Raw genomic sequence first — 17,474 nt, forward strand, 5'->3', positions numbered from 1 at the left:
TAGAGGAACCAAAATAATATGACGCAGCCCACTGATAAAGTGGAGCAGTGTCTAGGAATTTGTTTTCTTTAGCATCGGAAATGATGCAGCTCTGCCAGGTTAATCTAGATGGCTAAATAAGTCAAATGGACTGGCACAGCACAGCTGTATCAGTTCCACTGCTGCAATGAATGAATTAACACACAATACTACATTCTAACAATAAGCTGGGTCATTTCGGTTTGTCTCCCCTAGTGCAAGGACAGGCCATGAACTCAGCATGCCTGCAGATCTCTCTCTTTTGACTCCACACCAAGCTGTCTGAGTGGGAAGGTGGGGTAGCTGCAAATGTGCCGTTTATATGGCATACCATTCACACAAGTAATGTGGAATGGCTTGCATGCGGTTTCGTTTCATATTATGCTATATTAGGAAATTCGAAAATATGAAGTTATGTACAACACATCATGGAGAGCATTATTACACTGTTACTGATTATCAGTACAAGAAAATGCACCAACAAAAATAAAAGGCTGGGTTTACAAATGCATTACTCAAGTAAAATCTTTTGAGGCACATTGTTCCATGTAAAAATCTTACAATATTTAAGCTGAGATACAGAAAAGGGGGCAAAAACAAATAGTCACTATAGCATGCTGTCAGGGATGGAATAAATGATTACAACAACATCTAAAAGAAACAAAATTTATTACCCAGAACCTCTGTACAGACACTGCACTGGCTACAATTCTCAACACATTATACCACAAATAAAACAAAATTTTCATTATTTTCAATTATTTTTGGTTCACTGTAGACAATAAAATTTATATCTGGTACAAAGTGCCAGGACAGGTGTAGGCAGTTTCACAGATTTTTGTTACTCAGCTTATCACATAATAGTAATTTATTTAGTTTCATTATCAGAACCCCTTCCACACACATAGGTTGAGCCAAACATGGATATTACTGTTGCAGTCAAATCAACCAAAAAATGTGATGTCTGCAATCCTGCCCAAATCTTCTAATTTTGATTCCTACTTCCCTTTTTCCTTCAGAAACTGAACAACAGCCTGCTTTGAATCAGAAAATTGTTCCAGGCATCCCTTTGTCTTGACCAACATACTTTGCAATAGTAAATAATGTTTCCATATTCTTCATTCAGTCCCATTAAAAATTGTTGAAACTGATGGCGATTTCAAAAAATTTACTTTTTAGACCACCAGTTTCATGACATGCTCCACGCTCCTAAATTTAGCATAAAGTGCTTCTTGATGTACAAAACAATGAATCCCATAAAGATTGCCTGTCAATTGCTGTAATTCTTTGCATAACAGTTCAATGAACCTGTTTGTCCCTCTTATATCACTGATGCTCCAACTGAGACCAAGATTTTCCAATTCAGGCCAATGGCTTCAACTTCCTCTTTGATAGTTTCCAGCACATTGAGCCCTCTCACTGTGTCTTTCACTGGCAGCAAATCAATTATGAGCACTATTTTGTAGATTGCTTTAAATGAAGTATCACTGGTACACAAAGTGCCCTATGTCAAACATCATAAAGTGGCTTGCAGAATATAGATGTAGAAGCAGATGTAGATATAGTGCAACGATGGGCCGCTAGAGTTGGTTGCTGGCTAAATACACAACTGGCCATTAAAATTGCTACACCAAGCAGAAATGCAGATGATAAAAGGGTATTCATTGGACACATATATTATACTAGAACTGACTTGTGATTACATTTTCAAGCAATTTGGGTGCATAGATCCTGAGAAATTAGAACCCAGAACAACCACCTCTGGCTGTAATAACGGCCTTGATACACCTGGGCATAGAGTCAAACAGAGCTTGGATGGCGTGCACAGGTACAGCTGCCCATGCAGCTTCAACACGATACCACTGTTCATCAAGAGTAGTGACTGGCGTATTGTGACGAGACAGTTGCTTGGCCACCATTGACCAGACAGTTTCAATTGTGGAGAGATCTGGAGAATGTGCTAGCCAGGGCAGCAGTCGAACATTTTCTGTATCCATAGACGACCTGCAACATGCGGTCATGCATTATCCTGCTGAAATGTAGGATTTCGCAGGTATCGAATGAAGGGTAGAGCCACGGGTTGTAACACATCTGAAATGTAACGTCCACTGTTCAAAGTGCCGTCAGTGCGCACATGAGGTGACCGAGACATGTAACCAATGGCACCCCATACCATCATGCCGGGTGATATGCCAGTATGGTGATGACGAATACACGCTTCCAATTTGCATTCACTGCGATGTTGCCAAACATGGATGCGATCATCATGATGCTGTAAACAGAACCTGGATTCATCCGAAAAAATGACGTTTTGCCATTCGTGCACCCAGGTTCGTCATTGAGTACAACATCGCAGGCGCTCCTGTCTGTGATGCAGCGTCAAGGGTAACCGCAGCCATGGTCTCCGAGCTGATAGTCCATGCTGCTGCAAACGTCGTCAAACTGTTTGTGCAGATGGTTGTTGTCTTGCAAACGTCCCCATCTGTTGACTCAGTGATCAAGATGTGGCTGCACATCCGTTACAGCCATGTGGATAGGATGCCTGTCATCTCAACTGCTAGTGATACGAGGACGTTGGGATCCAGAACGGAGTTCCGAATTACCCTTCTAAACCCAACGATTTCATATTCTGCTAACAGTCATTTGATCTCGACCAATGCGAGCAGCAATGTCATGATACGATAAACCGCGATTGCGATGGGCTACAATCCGACCTTTATCAAAGTCGGAAATGTGATAGTACGCATTTCTCCTCCTTACACGAGGCATCACAACAACGTTTCACCTGGCAACGCTGGTCAACTGCTGTTTGTGTATGAGAAATCGGTTGGAAACTTTCCTCACGTCAGTATGTTGTAGGTGTCGCTACCGGCGCCAACCATGTGTGAATGCTCTGAAAAGCTAATCATTTGCATATCACAGCATCTTCTTCCCGTCGGTTAAATTTCGCCTCTGTAGCACGGCATCTTTGTGGTGTAGCATAACAAACAATGCAATGGGCTGTAAATACACTGGATTTCTGAAAGCAGACATGTACAAAAACAGACAGCATGAACACCATGATTTTCAAGAGTTATTCACATTTGGATCAGCTCACTGTGCGGTACTACAATCTTTTAGGTCCACCAACTTTTTTGCTCTTTCACTGCCAACTAAATCTTTAAATTTCCTGTGCATTGTGTTGTAAAGCAAATTTATGGTGGCCAGTGATTATGTGAAATCCTTTAAAGGCTTGCAATGACCGGTCACTAAACTGCCTCTTCTTTCTGAGTGTATGTGTCACTGCAACAATCACTGCACTTTTAAACTTCCTACAAACAAGCAAATAGCATGGAATAAACAGCACTAGCATTTCGAAAAATATTGCACCACATGCTGGAAGAAACACAGGTGCATTTAATTGGTACATAAAATTTCCGAGTAGTTCTGTGAAGGACTGATCAAAGGTGAGACGGATCTAAGGAAGTCGAGATGTGCCGTGCAGTGGTGGTAGGGGGGGTGGGGTGGGGGGGTGGGGGTAGGCCAAGCACTGGTACACCCATGTGCACATGTGCAGTTCTGCAAGCTTTTGCTGCCTCTCCTCTAGTGGCACCCTATGCTACAGTGGCACAGGGATTTCTGTGTGTAGCAGGACTGCATGTCTACTCTTTATATTAAAAACACAAGACAGGAATTTTTTCAGCTTCGTAATTTTCATTAATGAAAATGTAGCATCTGATAACAAAACTGATGGAGCATTTATACTAAAGAACAAACCATTCAATACAAATTGTAAGGATTATGGGGAACAATCTCAACTAGCACCTGCACCGTACTCATCTCCAATCCTATTCAATGATCCTTATTTTGCTCATCCTGCACTCACACCTTCTTCTACAGTCTCCCTCTTCCTCTGTTATACCTCTCAATGATTTAGCACCTCAACCACTCAGCAAGTTGCCTCACTCATCAATTATTTATAGAATACTTGATATTCTTCATTAACACCAAAGGTTTTGTGTACAACTTTCCAGTTTGTAATTAGCACACTATCCTTCAAGTCTTCAATTCCTTTTTTCATTACCTTTGCACTTTTCCAGTTAATTTTCATTTATGTCACGCAACCTTACATAAAATGTCAGACGTTGCTCTTCATAGTCTGAGAGGATATTAATTATGGGAATTACACTACGACTTTGCCGCCTCAATTCATCTCGAAAAATACTGTCTACAGAAATCTTGCGGTTCCCATACGTCTTGCAAATTGTACAGCAAAGGATTCAAGTACAGCTCTAAAATACGTCATCATCATCATCACCATTTAAGACTGATTATGCCTTTCAGTGTTCCATGATCCCCTGTTCAGTGCTAACATTGGTGCCTCTTCTGATGTTAAACCTATTACTTCAAAATCATTCTTAACCGAATCCAGGTACCTTCTCCTTGGTCTGCCCTGACTCCTCCTACCCTCTACTGCTGAACCCATGAGTCTCTTGGGTAACCTTGCTTCTCCCATGCGTGTAACATGACCCCACCATCTAAGCCAGTTTGCCCTGACTGCTACATCTATAGAGTTCATTCCCAGTTTTTCTTTGATTTCCTCATTGTGGACACCTCCTGCCATTGTTCCCATCTACTAGTACCTGCAATCATCCTAGCTACTTTCATATCCGTAACCTCAATCATGTTGATAAGGTAACCTGAATCCACCCAGCTTTCGCTCCCACACAACAAAGTTGGTCGAAAGATTGAACGGTGCACAGATAACTTGGTCTTGGTACTGACTTCCTTCTTGCAGAAGAGAGTAGATCATAGCTGAGCGCTCACTGCATTAGCTTTGCTACACCTCGCTTCCAGTTCTTTCACTATGTTGCCATCCTGTGAGAATATGCATCCTAAGTACTTGAAACTGTCCACCTGTTCTAACTTTGTTCCTCCTATTTGGCACTCAATCCGTTAATATTTCTTTCCCACTGACATTACTTTCGTTTCGGAAATGCTAATCTTCATACCATAGTCCTTACATTTCTGATCTAGCTCTGAAATATTACTTTGCAAACTTTCAATCGAATCTGCCATCACAACTAAGTCATCCGCCAATGCAAGACTGCTTATTTTGTGTTCACATATCTTAATCTCACCCAGCCAGTCTACTGTTTTCAACATATGATCCATAAACAATATGAACAACAGTGGAGACAGGTTGCAGCCTTGTCTTACCCCTGAAACTACTCTAAACCATGAACTCAATTTACTGTCAACTCTAACTGCTGCCTGACTATCCATGTAAAGACCTTTAATTGCTTGCAAAAGTTTGCCTCCTATTCCATAATCTTGTAGAACAGACAATAACTTCCTCCTAGGAACCCGGTCATATGCCTTTTCTAGATCTATAAAGCATAGATACAATTCCCTGTTCCACTCATAACACTTCTCCATTATTTGCTGTAAGCTAAAGATCTGGACCTGACAACCTCTAAGAGGCCTAAACCCACACTGATTTTCATCCGATTGGTCCTCAACTAATACTCGCACTTTCCTTTCAACAATACCTGAGAAGATTTTACCCACAACGCTGATTAAAGAGATACCTTTGTAGTTGTTACAATCTTTTCTGTTTCCATGTTTAAAGATTGGTGTGATTACTGCTTTTGTCCAGTCTGATGGAACCTGTCCCGACTCCCAGGCCATTTCAATTATCTTGTGTAGCCATTTAAGACCTGACATTCCACTGTATTTGATGAGTTCCGACTTAATTTCATCCACCCCAGCTGCTTTATTGCACTGCACTCTATTGACCATTTTCTCCACTTCCTCAAATGTGATCCTATTTCCATCATCATTCCTATCCCATTCTACCTCAAAATCTGAAACATTACTGATCGTATTTTCACCTACATTGAGCAACTCTTCAAAATATTCCCTCCATCTGCCCAAGGCATCCACAGGATTCACCAGCAGTTTTCCTGACCTGTCCAAAATACTTGTCATTACCTTCTTACCTCCCTTTCGAAGACTGCTAATTACAATCCAGAATGGTTTTCCAGCAGCTTGACCCATAGTCTCCAACCTGTTTCCAAAGTCTTCCCAAGATTTCTTCTTGGATGCTGCAATTATCTGTTTGGCTTTGTTTCTTTCTTCAACATAACTTTCTCTGTCTACCTGAATTCTAGCATACAGAAATTTTTGATACGCCTTCTTTTTCCTTTTACAGGCTGCCTTGACTGTGTCATTCCACCAAGCTGTTTGCTTCCTCCTACTTTTACACACTACTGTTCCAAGACATTCTTTAGCCACTTGTAGTACTGTGTCACTATACCTTGTCCATTCCTTTTCCAATGACTGTAATTGACTACATTCAACTAACTGGTACCTTTCTGAGATTGCTGTTATGTACCTATGCCTGATTTCCTTATCCTGAAGTTTCTCCGCTCTTATCCTCCTACATATGGACCTGACCTCCTGCACTTTCGGCCTCACAATCCCAATTTCACTGCAGATTAAATAATAATCAGTGTCATCAAAGAATCCCCTGAATACACGTGTGTCCCTCACAGCCTTCCTGAATTCCTGATCTGTTATTATACAGTCAATGACAGATCTGGTTCCCCTGCCTTCCCAAGTATACTGGTGAATGTTCTTATGTTTAAAAAAGGAGTTTGTGATTACTAAGCCCATACTGGCACAGAAATCCAAGAGTTTTTTCCCGTTCCTGTTGGCCTCCATATCCTCTCCAAATTTACCCATAACCTTTTGATACCCTTCTGTTCGATTTCCAATCCTGGCGTTAAAATAACCCATGAGCAGAACACTGTCCTTGTCCTTTACTCTAACAACTACATCACTGAGTGCCTCATAAAAACTATCCATCGTATCTTGATCTGTCCCTTCACAATGCGAATATACTGACACAATCCTAATTTTCTTGCTAGACACTGTCAAATCTATCCACATCAGTTGTTCGTTTACATACCTTATTGCAACTACGCTGGGTTCCATTTCTTTCCTGATGTAAAGCCCTACACCCCATTGTGCTATTCCTGCTTTGACTCCTGACAGGTAGACCTTGTATTCTCCCACTTCCTTTTCTTTCTCACCCCTTACCCGAATGTCACTAACAGCTAAAATGTCCAGCCCCATCTTACTTGCAGCCTCTGCCAGCTCTACCTTCTTCCCAGAGTAGCCCCCATTGATATTAATAGCTCTCCATCTCGTTACCATTCGTTTGCCGAGTTGTATCTTAGGAGTCCCTGGTTTGTCAGTTAGAGGTGGGACTCCGTCACCTCCAAAGGTCCGAGGCATTTTGCTCTGATTGTTGCCAGCATCATATTTAAAGTACCAGGGAAGCAGGTTGCTAGTCTTACTTGCCCCGAGTCCCATTGGGTTTTACCCCTTACGGTTGAGGGACCGGTGGATTTGGTAGTCTTTGCCGTATGAGCACAAAGGTGACCACGACTCAGAATATGTCCGAGATGCCCAGCCTTACTCCAAAGTAACTGGTATCCCGACTGTCGGGACCACTTACTTGGCCACTCATACGTTGCCCGTGGTTCATGAACTAGGACATGACTACAGGAACCCACACCATGAACCACTCTAAAATACATATGCTATAAAAAAATTAAATTAAGATCTCCACTTCATATTATCTCTATCTGCTTAGAAGTCATGTTTTCACAGAACATGGAACGTTTCAATGATTTGGGCATGCAACTGCAGGTACCCTGTTCCTTCACTTAACTTTTCAGCCACACACGTTTCTAATGGAACGTGTCTCAATTCACTTCATAAATAATACAAAATTATAGGATGGAGCCTTGTAACTGTAACTTCACAATATTTAAATAAGATATGACATTTGAAGCATTTGAGAATGAGAATCTCATCCAGAAATGTACTGTATAATCATAACAAATATGTGGTATTACTTGAACCTTATCCTTCTTCATCATGTATTAGAATAACAGTTCTTGTTAATTTTACTAGCATTTCTGCTTATAACTGTGGCCTTATTCAGTAAATGGTTTAATTTTCTCTGCCTTATCTCGTTATCTCAGAATGTTTAGTTGTTTCCATTTACAAAACATTGGGTAAGAGTGTAACTTTATTGTTCACATCTTTCTTTTAATCACTTGTCTGATATATTATTTAGTTAGAAATGAAAAGCACAAAATTGTGCATGTCCTGCAGTACTAATTTATTCCAGTAAACTGTTTTCAGCTAACAAGGTCATTGTGAGACTTAAACTAACATTGTCATTGAACAGATGCAAAACTGGTGAACAGTATTGACAAAGATGCCACACATTGGGAGGGAGGTTCCCACACAGAGTAAATGTCATCTTTGACAGTGCAGTAATAACATAATTTAAAATATCAAACACACAATAAATGTACAAGGAACAAACAACAAAAATATTACCTCTTAAACACAGAAAAACTGCTTGTTCTTGTGGAATAGTGTGTGCTTGCATGGAAAGATTAGGTGGAAGGGAGGTGGACAAAATTAACAAAGAAGATACAATGCACATATGGTAAACCAATCTAATAGCCTTATATAACAATTTAAATTAATGAACAATAACAATAAAATAAAATTTAGACAAGACATGAATATAGAAGAATAGCCTGTAGAGGTATTGCAGATAGAAGTAATGCAGACACATATGGTAAACCAATCTAATAGCCTTATACAACAATTTAAATTAATGAACAATAACAATAAAATAAAATTTAGACAAGACATTAATATAGAAGAATAGCCTGTAGTGGTATTACAGATGGAAGTAATGCAGAAACAGAGTAAAAGATAGAACTGATAATGGCAACAGGAAATACATATGCTAAATTAGATATCAGTGGCACAAAGATGTACATATAACAAAACAACAGGGTATGTTGACTTTATAGACAATCACAATGAAATAAAAAATGGAGGAATAAGCTAGAACACTCACTGTGAGGAGAACTGGAGAAAATGTACTGGGCTGTGGTTTTCCTCAAAGAATAGGAAATCTTATTATTGCGGGATTTCAGTGTTTTGTTTACATTCTGCAATACTTCTCCACAGTACGGGATAATACAATACTTTATTCGATACATAAAAATGTCTACTCAGCAAGGGCTGGCAAGGAGTACACACATACAAAGGTATTTAAATTTGCAAGCTCTCACAGCCAGTGCTTCCTTCTTCTGGCAGAAGGGTTGAAGGGGAAGCAAGAGAGGTGAAGGAAGAGGACTGGTGAGGTTTAGGAAATGGGGAGAGTATGGAAAAGTCACTCAGAGCCCTGGGTCAGAGCAGACTCTCTATTCCTTCTCATCACATCCAGTATGTCAATTTCAATATTTGGTGCACAGATATTTTAGCTATCCAATTAAATTACACTTCCATCTGCTGTCATCTGAGACATCTTTTTAGGACAAATGCACACTACTCTGCTTGTATACTCAATGATGTGTGCATGAGGGGTGGTTGGTTGTGTGTATGAATAGTGTGTGTTTCTCTTTTGCTGATGAAGCCTGAGGCCGTAAGCTTTACGTAAGTGTCTGTTAATTGTGCCTGTCTGTAACTTCATGTGTCCTTTTTAAGGTAAATAGCAATCTCTCTCTTCCTACATTGTTGATATTCCTGCTTGGCATTTCCATTGTTTGATTTTCATACTCAGTGAGATTTAAATCAAATTCAAAGTTACACATAAAAAATTTGAATTTTCTTGGGATTTATGCAATTCAAGTAGTGTTACAAAGCATAAGAACTGCAACTGGCATCTTGACATTTCATGTTTTGCAATGAACTGACCCACCTAATTACTAGCAATAACTACCACTTCCAGTAATAAAAGTATTGGTATGCTTTCTTATATCATACACTGACTAGATGCTCTCCATTTTCCTGTACTGTGCCTTTCCCTTAATCTGCTTGATACTTCACCGATTTTTAATGCTATCTAGAATTTCATGTCTCCTCCTTCGTCTTCTCCCTCTTCCTCTCTTTTATTTAATTTTTCTTTCAACTCAGATCTTTTTTATCATTTACACAAGTTTTTTCCTCTTCTGTTCTTCAAAGTACTTCTTCACTTTTCATTTTGTCTATTTCAGATTTAGCAATTTTCTCCACAATCACATTCAAAAACTATCCAAGTATTTTTCCTCTTTCCCTTTGACTACCTGATTTCTGCCATACATTGTTACAATTCAGACAAAATATTTGGAATTCCTCTATCTTAATTCTACTGAAATTCCCATTGCTATGAAAAAACTTTTCACATTTTCAAAAACTCTTTTACGTGTAATGTTCTACTTCTTATTTCCTAGACACAGCTTCATTATCAGTCAAGAAATGCTAAGTACTTAAAAGATTTGATCAGTAATGAAGTCTTTCTTTCCACCTTAATGCTCACTGAATTTCATCGCTTTAGTTTCTTCTTGGTTTGTTCTTAGCTCAAATGGGCAAATCAGAAGGCAGAGATGGCCCAGTATGGTGAGCGTAGCGCACCACATAAAAGCATTATGTAACAGAAAATGAAAGGGCAAATCCAGAGCTCAGGGAGACTTGCATGCCTATGCCCAAGTGACACCACCAGTTACTGAATATACAGTATTACCCCACCTTTACATTTCTGTATTTTACGTTTACCCACCATTTAAGCATTTTTTCCCAATCCTGTACGTTCACCATGTACTGAAAACCTTGATTTTACATTTCTGAAATTTTGCATTTCCCATCATTTGCACTATGTGGCAACTCAACTTGAGAATATCAAGTAAAAGGAATCTTTTGATTCTCGTGCAGACACTGTAACAGTGCTCTCTTTAAAATGTATAGTTTGAACTTATTTAATCAAATATTATTTTTTTATTGTTACCAACTTGAACATAAACAAAACAATACTAAAGGTACTGTAAATAATTGTTAGATACCTAAATTCATTTTAAGACCTATTTTAACGAAACACAACTTTCTACTTAGTGTGTAAACACAGTATATGTATTACAAACGAAGCTCGGGTACCATAAATTTTAACTGAAGCTTGGTTTATGGTTTGGAGGTATCATAATATGCCACAACCTGTGCACTTACGGATACAAGGTGTCAACTGCCAGAATGAGGAGGACAGTTGCTTCCTGCCATATGGGAAACACTGCAGCCATAGTGCACTTCTTAAATAAATTTCTGCTGGTAGGCAACGTTGTAATCGCAGAGGAAATAACCATGGAGAAATTCGCTGCAGAAAAATTTTCATATAATTCCTCTCTCAGTGATGGAGAAAAAGAAGATGAAGCAGGAGAAAAAGAGTGTGTATCAGTGCCCACCAGTGTTCAGGCAACTTCAGTAGTGGAGGTACTACAAAGATATTTTTCTTCCATTGAAGGGTGTGTAAATATGGTTGACACACTCTATGAATTGGAGAAACAGACAGAGGCATATCAAACAAAAAGAGCTAAACAAATATTTATTATGATCTTCTTTTGTAGAAAACAATAGTTGTTATGACTGTGCTTTTTTAAATTGTAAATATTGAGATGTTATTAAAATTTGGATGTTTATTAAAAAGACATAACATTTATGGTATGGGTAGCTCCATTATCCCCATTATAAAATATAAGGAAAACACAAAAATCAACCCACAGGAAGGCTATCACACGATGTTTCATCTACATCTACATGATTACTCTGAAATTCACATTTAAGTGCTTGGCAGAGGGTTCATCGAACCACAATCATACTATCTCCCTACCATTCCACTCCCGAACAGTGCGCGGGAAAAACGAACACCTAAACCTTTCTGTTCGAGCTCTGATTTCTCTTATTTTATTTTGATGATCCTTCCTACCTATGTAGGTTGGGCTCAACAAAATATTTTCGCATTCGGAAGAGAAAGTTGGTGACTGAAATTTTGTAAATAGATCTCGCCGCGAGGAAAAACGTCTTTGCTTTAATGACTTCCATCCCAACTCGCGTATCATATATGCCACACTCTCTCCCCTATTACATGATAATACAAAACGAGCTGCCCTTTTTTGCACACTTTCGATGTCCTCTGTCAATCCGACCTGGTAAGGATCCCACACCGCGCAGCAATAATTCTAACAGAGGAAGAACGAGTGTAGCATAAGCTGTCTCTTTAGTGGACGTATTGCATCTTTTAGTGTCCTGCCAATGAAACGCAACCTTTGGCTTGCCTTCCCCACAATATTATCTATGTGGTCTTTCCAACTGAAGTTGTGCGTAATTTTTACATCCAGGTACTTAGTTGAATTGACAGCCTTGAGAATTGTACTATTTATCGAGTAATCGAATTCCAACAGATTTCTTTGGGAACTCATGTGGATCACCTCACACTTTTCGTTATTTAGCATCAACTGCCACCTGCCACACCATACAGCAATCTTTTCTAAATCGCTTTGCAACTGATACTGGTCTTCGGACCTTACTAGACGGTAAATTACAGCATCAACTGCTAGTGCCATTCAACTTGCCAGCAGATATGCAGAATCAGAAGGCAGAGCGATACCAGCAGTTGCTTTTCACTGGCTATTTGAGATAGGTACTAGGAATAAGACTTATGCACACTATTATACAAGGTGAGAACAAAGTCTTGCCATGATTATAAAAATAACAGAATAACTGTTTGACATAATAAGTTACATTTGATGCCGTTACATATGTTAGTGTTACTAGTTGTTGTGACCAACAGATGGCGCTAGTGCTCCACAACACCAACACGGTCTGTTAGGTCACGTTAGTTGCTGGTGAAATGGTGTCGAAGCAGGAGAAAGTGCAATGCGTGCTTTGGTTTCATGAAACGAAATCATCCATCAGTGTTCAGTGTAAATTTTGGGCTTCTTATGGACACAGCCCTCCTGATGTTAAATCAATAGAGCGATGGTATGCGAAGTTTAACGAAACAGGCAGCGTTGAAGATCATCCTCGAAGTGGCAGGCCTTGTGTGAGTGATGCAACTGTTGAACGTGTTAAGCAATCGTTTCAACAGAGTCCATCTAAATCAACTCATCAAGCATAACGTGAACTTCAAATACTGCAAGCAAGTGTGGTGAAGATTCTTCATAAAAGGCTTGGGTTGCATGCTTAAAAAATACAAATCATGTAGGCCTTGCAACCAAATGATTTTCTGGCACATGCTGAATTTGCAATGAAATTCTCAACAGGATTGATGGCGCTAATGATTACTTAAATTGCATATGCTTTACCGATAAATCAACCTTTCATGTCAGTGAAATGGTAAATAGAGTTAATGTCTGTATATGGGGTTCAGAGTCTCCACATGCTACTGTACAGTTACAGCGAGACAGCGAAAAAGTGAATGTTTGGTGCGGCCTCATGCATAACAAGGTCTTTGGACCATTTTTCTTCGTGGGAAAATCCATTACCGCTAAGATTTACTTAGATGTTTTGCAACAGTTCATTGCCCCGCAGTTAGAAGAAAATCAACCACGGATACTTTTCCAGCAAGATGGAGCACTCCCCCTCCCCCAAACAACAAATATTTTAAAGATATGTGCATGTGAACTTACCCTCTGCTGACTTCCCTGAAGTTGCTGTGGACTTGCCAGAGTCTGATCTGCAGTTTCCAGCGTTGTAGGTAGGTCCAACAACCTCTGAATTTGAATTCCATCACCCGGGCCCATGTGACTTATATGATTGAAGTTTGTTGGAGCTGATATCATTTTAGAGCGCCTGTCTGTCCTATAACAAAGACATAACATTGCTTTCGCTTAGAGTGCATAAAAACACAAATTTTAATGTTATAGAAGTCTAAAATGTTTCTTTCTCTCTCTTATCCCCTTCCTCTTAATAATTTACACCAATCATAAATATAATGCTGCTGTAATTTTCCTCATCCACAACAAATTACATCTACATACACCTTCAATGTACTTCAGAATGAATTTTCACTCTTCAGTGGAAAGTGCACTGATACGAAACATCCTGACAAGTTAAAACTGTGCTGCAGACCGGCTTTCTAATCTGTGACCTTTGCTTTTCTAGCACAAGCTCCCTACCGACTGAGCATCCGAGCATGACCCATGACATGTCCTCACAGTTCTACTTCTACCAGTACCTTTTTCTTCTATATTCTTTCAATATACGTATTATTAGTAAAAATGTAACACCTGTCATACACAGTGCGCAAGGTGATGAATTAGTGTGTTGCATGCCATTAATCCTTCCTGAATGTTTTATTTTCACTGCACCTGACAAGTAATGAAACAGGTAGTTAGTTTGATGTTCTGTGCATCATTTGTATGCTTAATAGTAATGATGTGGAAGAAGTCCTTTTACATTCACATTACACATTCATATGTAAATATGGTTACATGCTGATCATCTACAATTTTTAAGTGCTGTTTTGAGTTAATAATTCATAGCTATCATCTTCACATATCACAAAATTAGAAGTTCTACAGAATACAAGAAGTTGTCAAGAGGAAACTCTTCCAATTTGTTTCCTAATTTAACTTTGCTTTCTGTCAAACATTTTTCATCACTGGATAAGTGAGCAAAGATAAGTGCACCCTCTTTCTGGTAAAGACAACCTTAAAGTTGAGTAATGAATGTTGTTCCTCTTCTGCTATTGTAATTATGTACCTCACTGTTTCGTTTTAACTGCAGTGGATTAATTACAACAAACTTCACGAGGGAATAAATGTACTGTGAAACAGTACATGCCTAACTCATTAAACAGATCTGCAAGATGATAACGGGTGAGCACCACATACTATTTTTACAGCATGTTTCTGAACAAAGAACAATCTTTTTCTCAGAGTTGAGGTACCACTGAACTTTATTCCGATATGATGTTACTGAACGAAAATACACAAAGTACGTCAACTTACTGAATTGCCTCTCAAGATTTGTCATAATTGAAAGTGAAAATGTGGCTGAATTAACTTTTGGGAGTTTTTAAAATGTGTTTTTATAAGTTTAAATTCTCATTACTATGAACATCTAAAATTTTTGACGTTTCCACTCTAGCTATTATTTCCTCACTTCTAGATGTGCAGAATGGAATATGTTGTGTCTTTTTGAAATTGAAATTGAGAGTGAGACCATCTGCAGAAAACCATGTAATACACTGGGATGACAAAAAGTCATGGGATAGCAACATTACATACACAAATGAGGGTGATATCATGTATGAAAGGGCAATGCATTGGTGGAGTTGTCATTTGTACTCAGGTGATTCATGTGAAAAGATTTCTGTTGTGGTTATGGTTGCACAATAGGAGCTAAACACTCTCTGAAGGCAGAATGATAGTTGAAGCTATATGCATGGGACATTCCATTTCAGGAATCATTAGGAAATTCAATATTCAGAGATCAAAAGTGTCAAGAGTGCCAAGAATATCTAATTTCAAGTATTACCTCTCACCACGGACTATGCAGTGGCTGATGATCTTCACTTAAAGATCGATAACAACCTGAAAACAGCTTTCACATCCCGCAACTACCCTCCCGACCTGGTACAAAAGCAAATAACCAGAGCCACTTCCTCGTCCCCTCAAACCCAGAATCCCCCACAGAAGAACCACAAAAGTGCCCCACTTGTGACAGGATACTTTCCAGGACTGGACCAGACTCTGAATGTGGCTCTCCAGCAGGGATACGACTTCCTCAAATCCTGCCCTGAAATGAGATCCATCCTTCATGAAATCCTCCCCACTCCGCCAAGAGTGTCTTTCCGCCGTCCACCTAACCTTCGTAACCTGTTAGTTCATCCCTACGAAATCCCCAAACCACCTTCCCTACCCTCTGGCTCCTATCCTTGTAACCGCCCCCGATGCAAAACCTGTCCCATGCACCCTCCCACCACCACCTACTCCAGTCCTGTAACCCGGAAGGTGTACACGATCAGAGGCAGAGCCACGTGTGAAAGCACCCACGTGATTTACCAACTGACCTGCCTACACTGTGATGCATTCTATGTGGGAATGACCAGCAACAAACTGTCCATTCGCATGAATGGACACAGGCAGACAGTGTTTGTTGGTAATGAGGATCACCCTGTGGCTAAACATGCCTTGGTGCACAGCCAGCACATCTTGGCACAGTGTTACACCGTCCGGGTTATCTGGATACTTCCCACCAACACCAACCTATCCGAACTCCGGAGATGGGAACTTGCCCTTCAGTATATCCTCTCTTCTCGTCATCCGCCAGGCCTCAATCTCCGCTAATTTCAAGTTGCCGCCACTCATACCTCACCTGTCTTTCAACAACTTCTTTGCCTCAACACTTCTATCTCGACTGACATCTCTGCCCAAACTCTTTGTCTTTAAATATGTCTGCTTGTGTCTGTATGTGTGGATGGATATGTGCGTGTGTGCGAGTGTATACCTGTCCTTTTTTCCCCCTAAGGTAAGTCTTTCCGCTCCCGGGATTGGAATGACTCCTTACCCTCTCCCTTAAAACCCACTTCCTTTCGTCTTCCCCTCTCCTTCCCTCTTTCCTGATGAGGCAACAGTTTGTTGCGAAAGCTTGAATTTTGTGTGTATGTTTGTGTTTGTTTGTGTGTCTATCGACCTGCCAGCGCTTTTGTTCGGTAAGTCACCTCATCTTTGTTTTTATATATAATTTTTCCCACGTGGAATGTTTCCTTCCATTATATTGATATATATATATATATATATATATATATATATATATATATATATATATATATATATATGTATGTGTGTGTGTATGTATTGATTACAATAAAGCAGTGTAAAGTGTAACAATAAACAAACTTGCTGCAGATGTATTGAAGACATTGACTGTATTTCTTAATGTTAAACAGCATAATATGCCTGAAATTTACTGTAATTTGTAAGACTATTAATGTGAAACTAAGTAGTAAACCATGCAGTGACATCATCTAAATTTAAAAAGGATGGAAAAGTTTTTAAAAATCAACATGGAAATCATTGCAACTGATTTTTGAGACCTAAAAGGTTTGCTCTTGATGGATGTTATGGAGCAAAGAACATTACTGACTCTGGAGTTGTACTGCTAATTGCTTTCTTTTAAATACATATGTGCTTTTATAAATGATGATATGGAGACCAGAGATCTGAAATTGCATCAGTTCATGTTACTGTATGAATACACTCCTGGAAATTGAAATAAGAACACCGTGAATTCATTGTCCCAGGAAGGGGAAACTTTATTGACACATTCCTGGGGTCAGATACATCACATGATCACACTGACAGAACCACAGGCACATAGACACAGGCAACAGAGCATGCACAATGTCGGCACTAGTACAGTGTATATCCACCTTTCGCAGCAATGCAGGCTGCTATTCTCCCATGGAGATGATCGTAGAGATGCTGGATATAGTCCTGTGGAACGGCTTGCCATGCCATTTCCACCTGGCGCCTCAGTTGGACCAGCGTTCGTGCTGGACGTGCAGACCGCGTGAGACGACGCTTCATCCAGTCCCAAACATGCTCAATGGGGGACAGATCCGG

The 17,474-nt window shown here is 39.7% G+C and overlaps 1 protein-coding gene across 1 annotated transcript in view; it reads right to left on the minus strand.

Moving 5' to 3' along the window:
- The window catches only part of LOC124794671 (serine/threonine-protein kinase Genghis Khan), a 367,558-nt gene that overhangs the window by 18,054 nt on the left and 332,030 nt on the right, over window positions 1-17,474 (minus strand). The window contains exon 30 of the mRNA XM_047258205.1: window positions 13,533-13,704. Coding sequence (XP_047114161.1) covers window positions 13,533-13,704 — 172 coding nt within the window. The remainder of the gene's footprint in view (window positions 1-13,532; window positions 13,705-17,474) is intronic.

The sequence above is a fragment of the Schistocerca piceifrons genome, chromosome 4 (genome assembly GCF_021461385.2).
Source record: "Schistocerca piceifrons isolate TAMUIC-IGC-003096 chromosome 4, iqSchPice1.1, whole genome shotgun sequence".
Taxonomy (NCBI): domain Eukaryota; kingdom Metazoa; phylum Arthropoda; class Insecta; order Orthoptera; family Acrididae; genus Schistocerca; species Schistocerca piceifrons.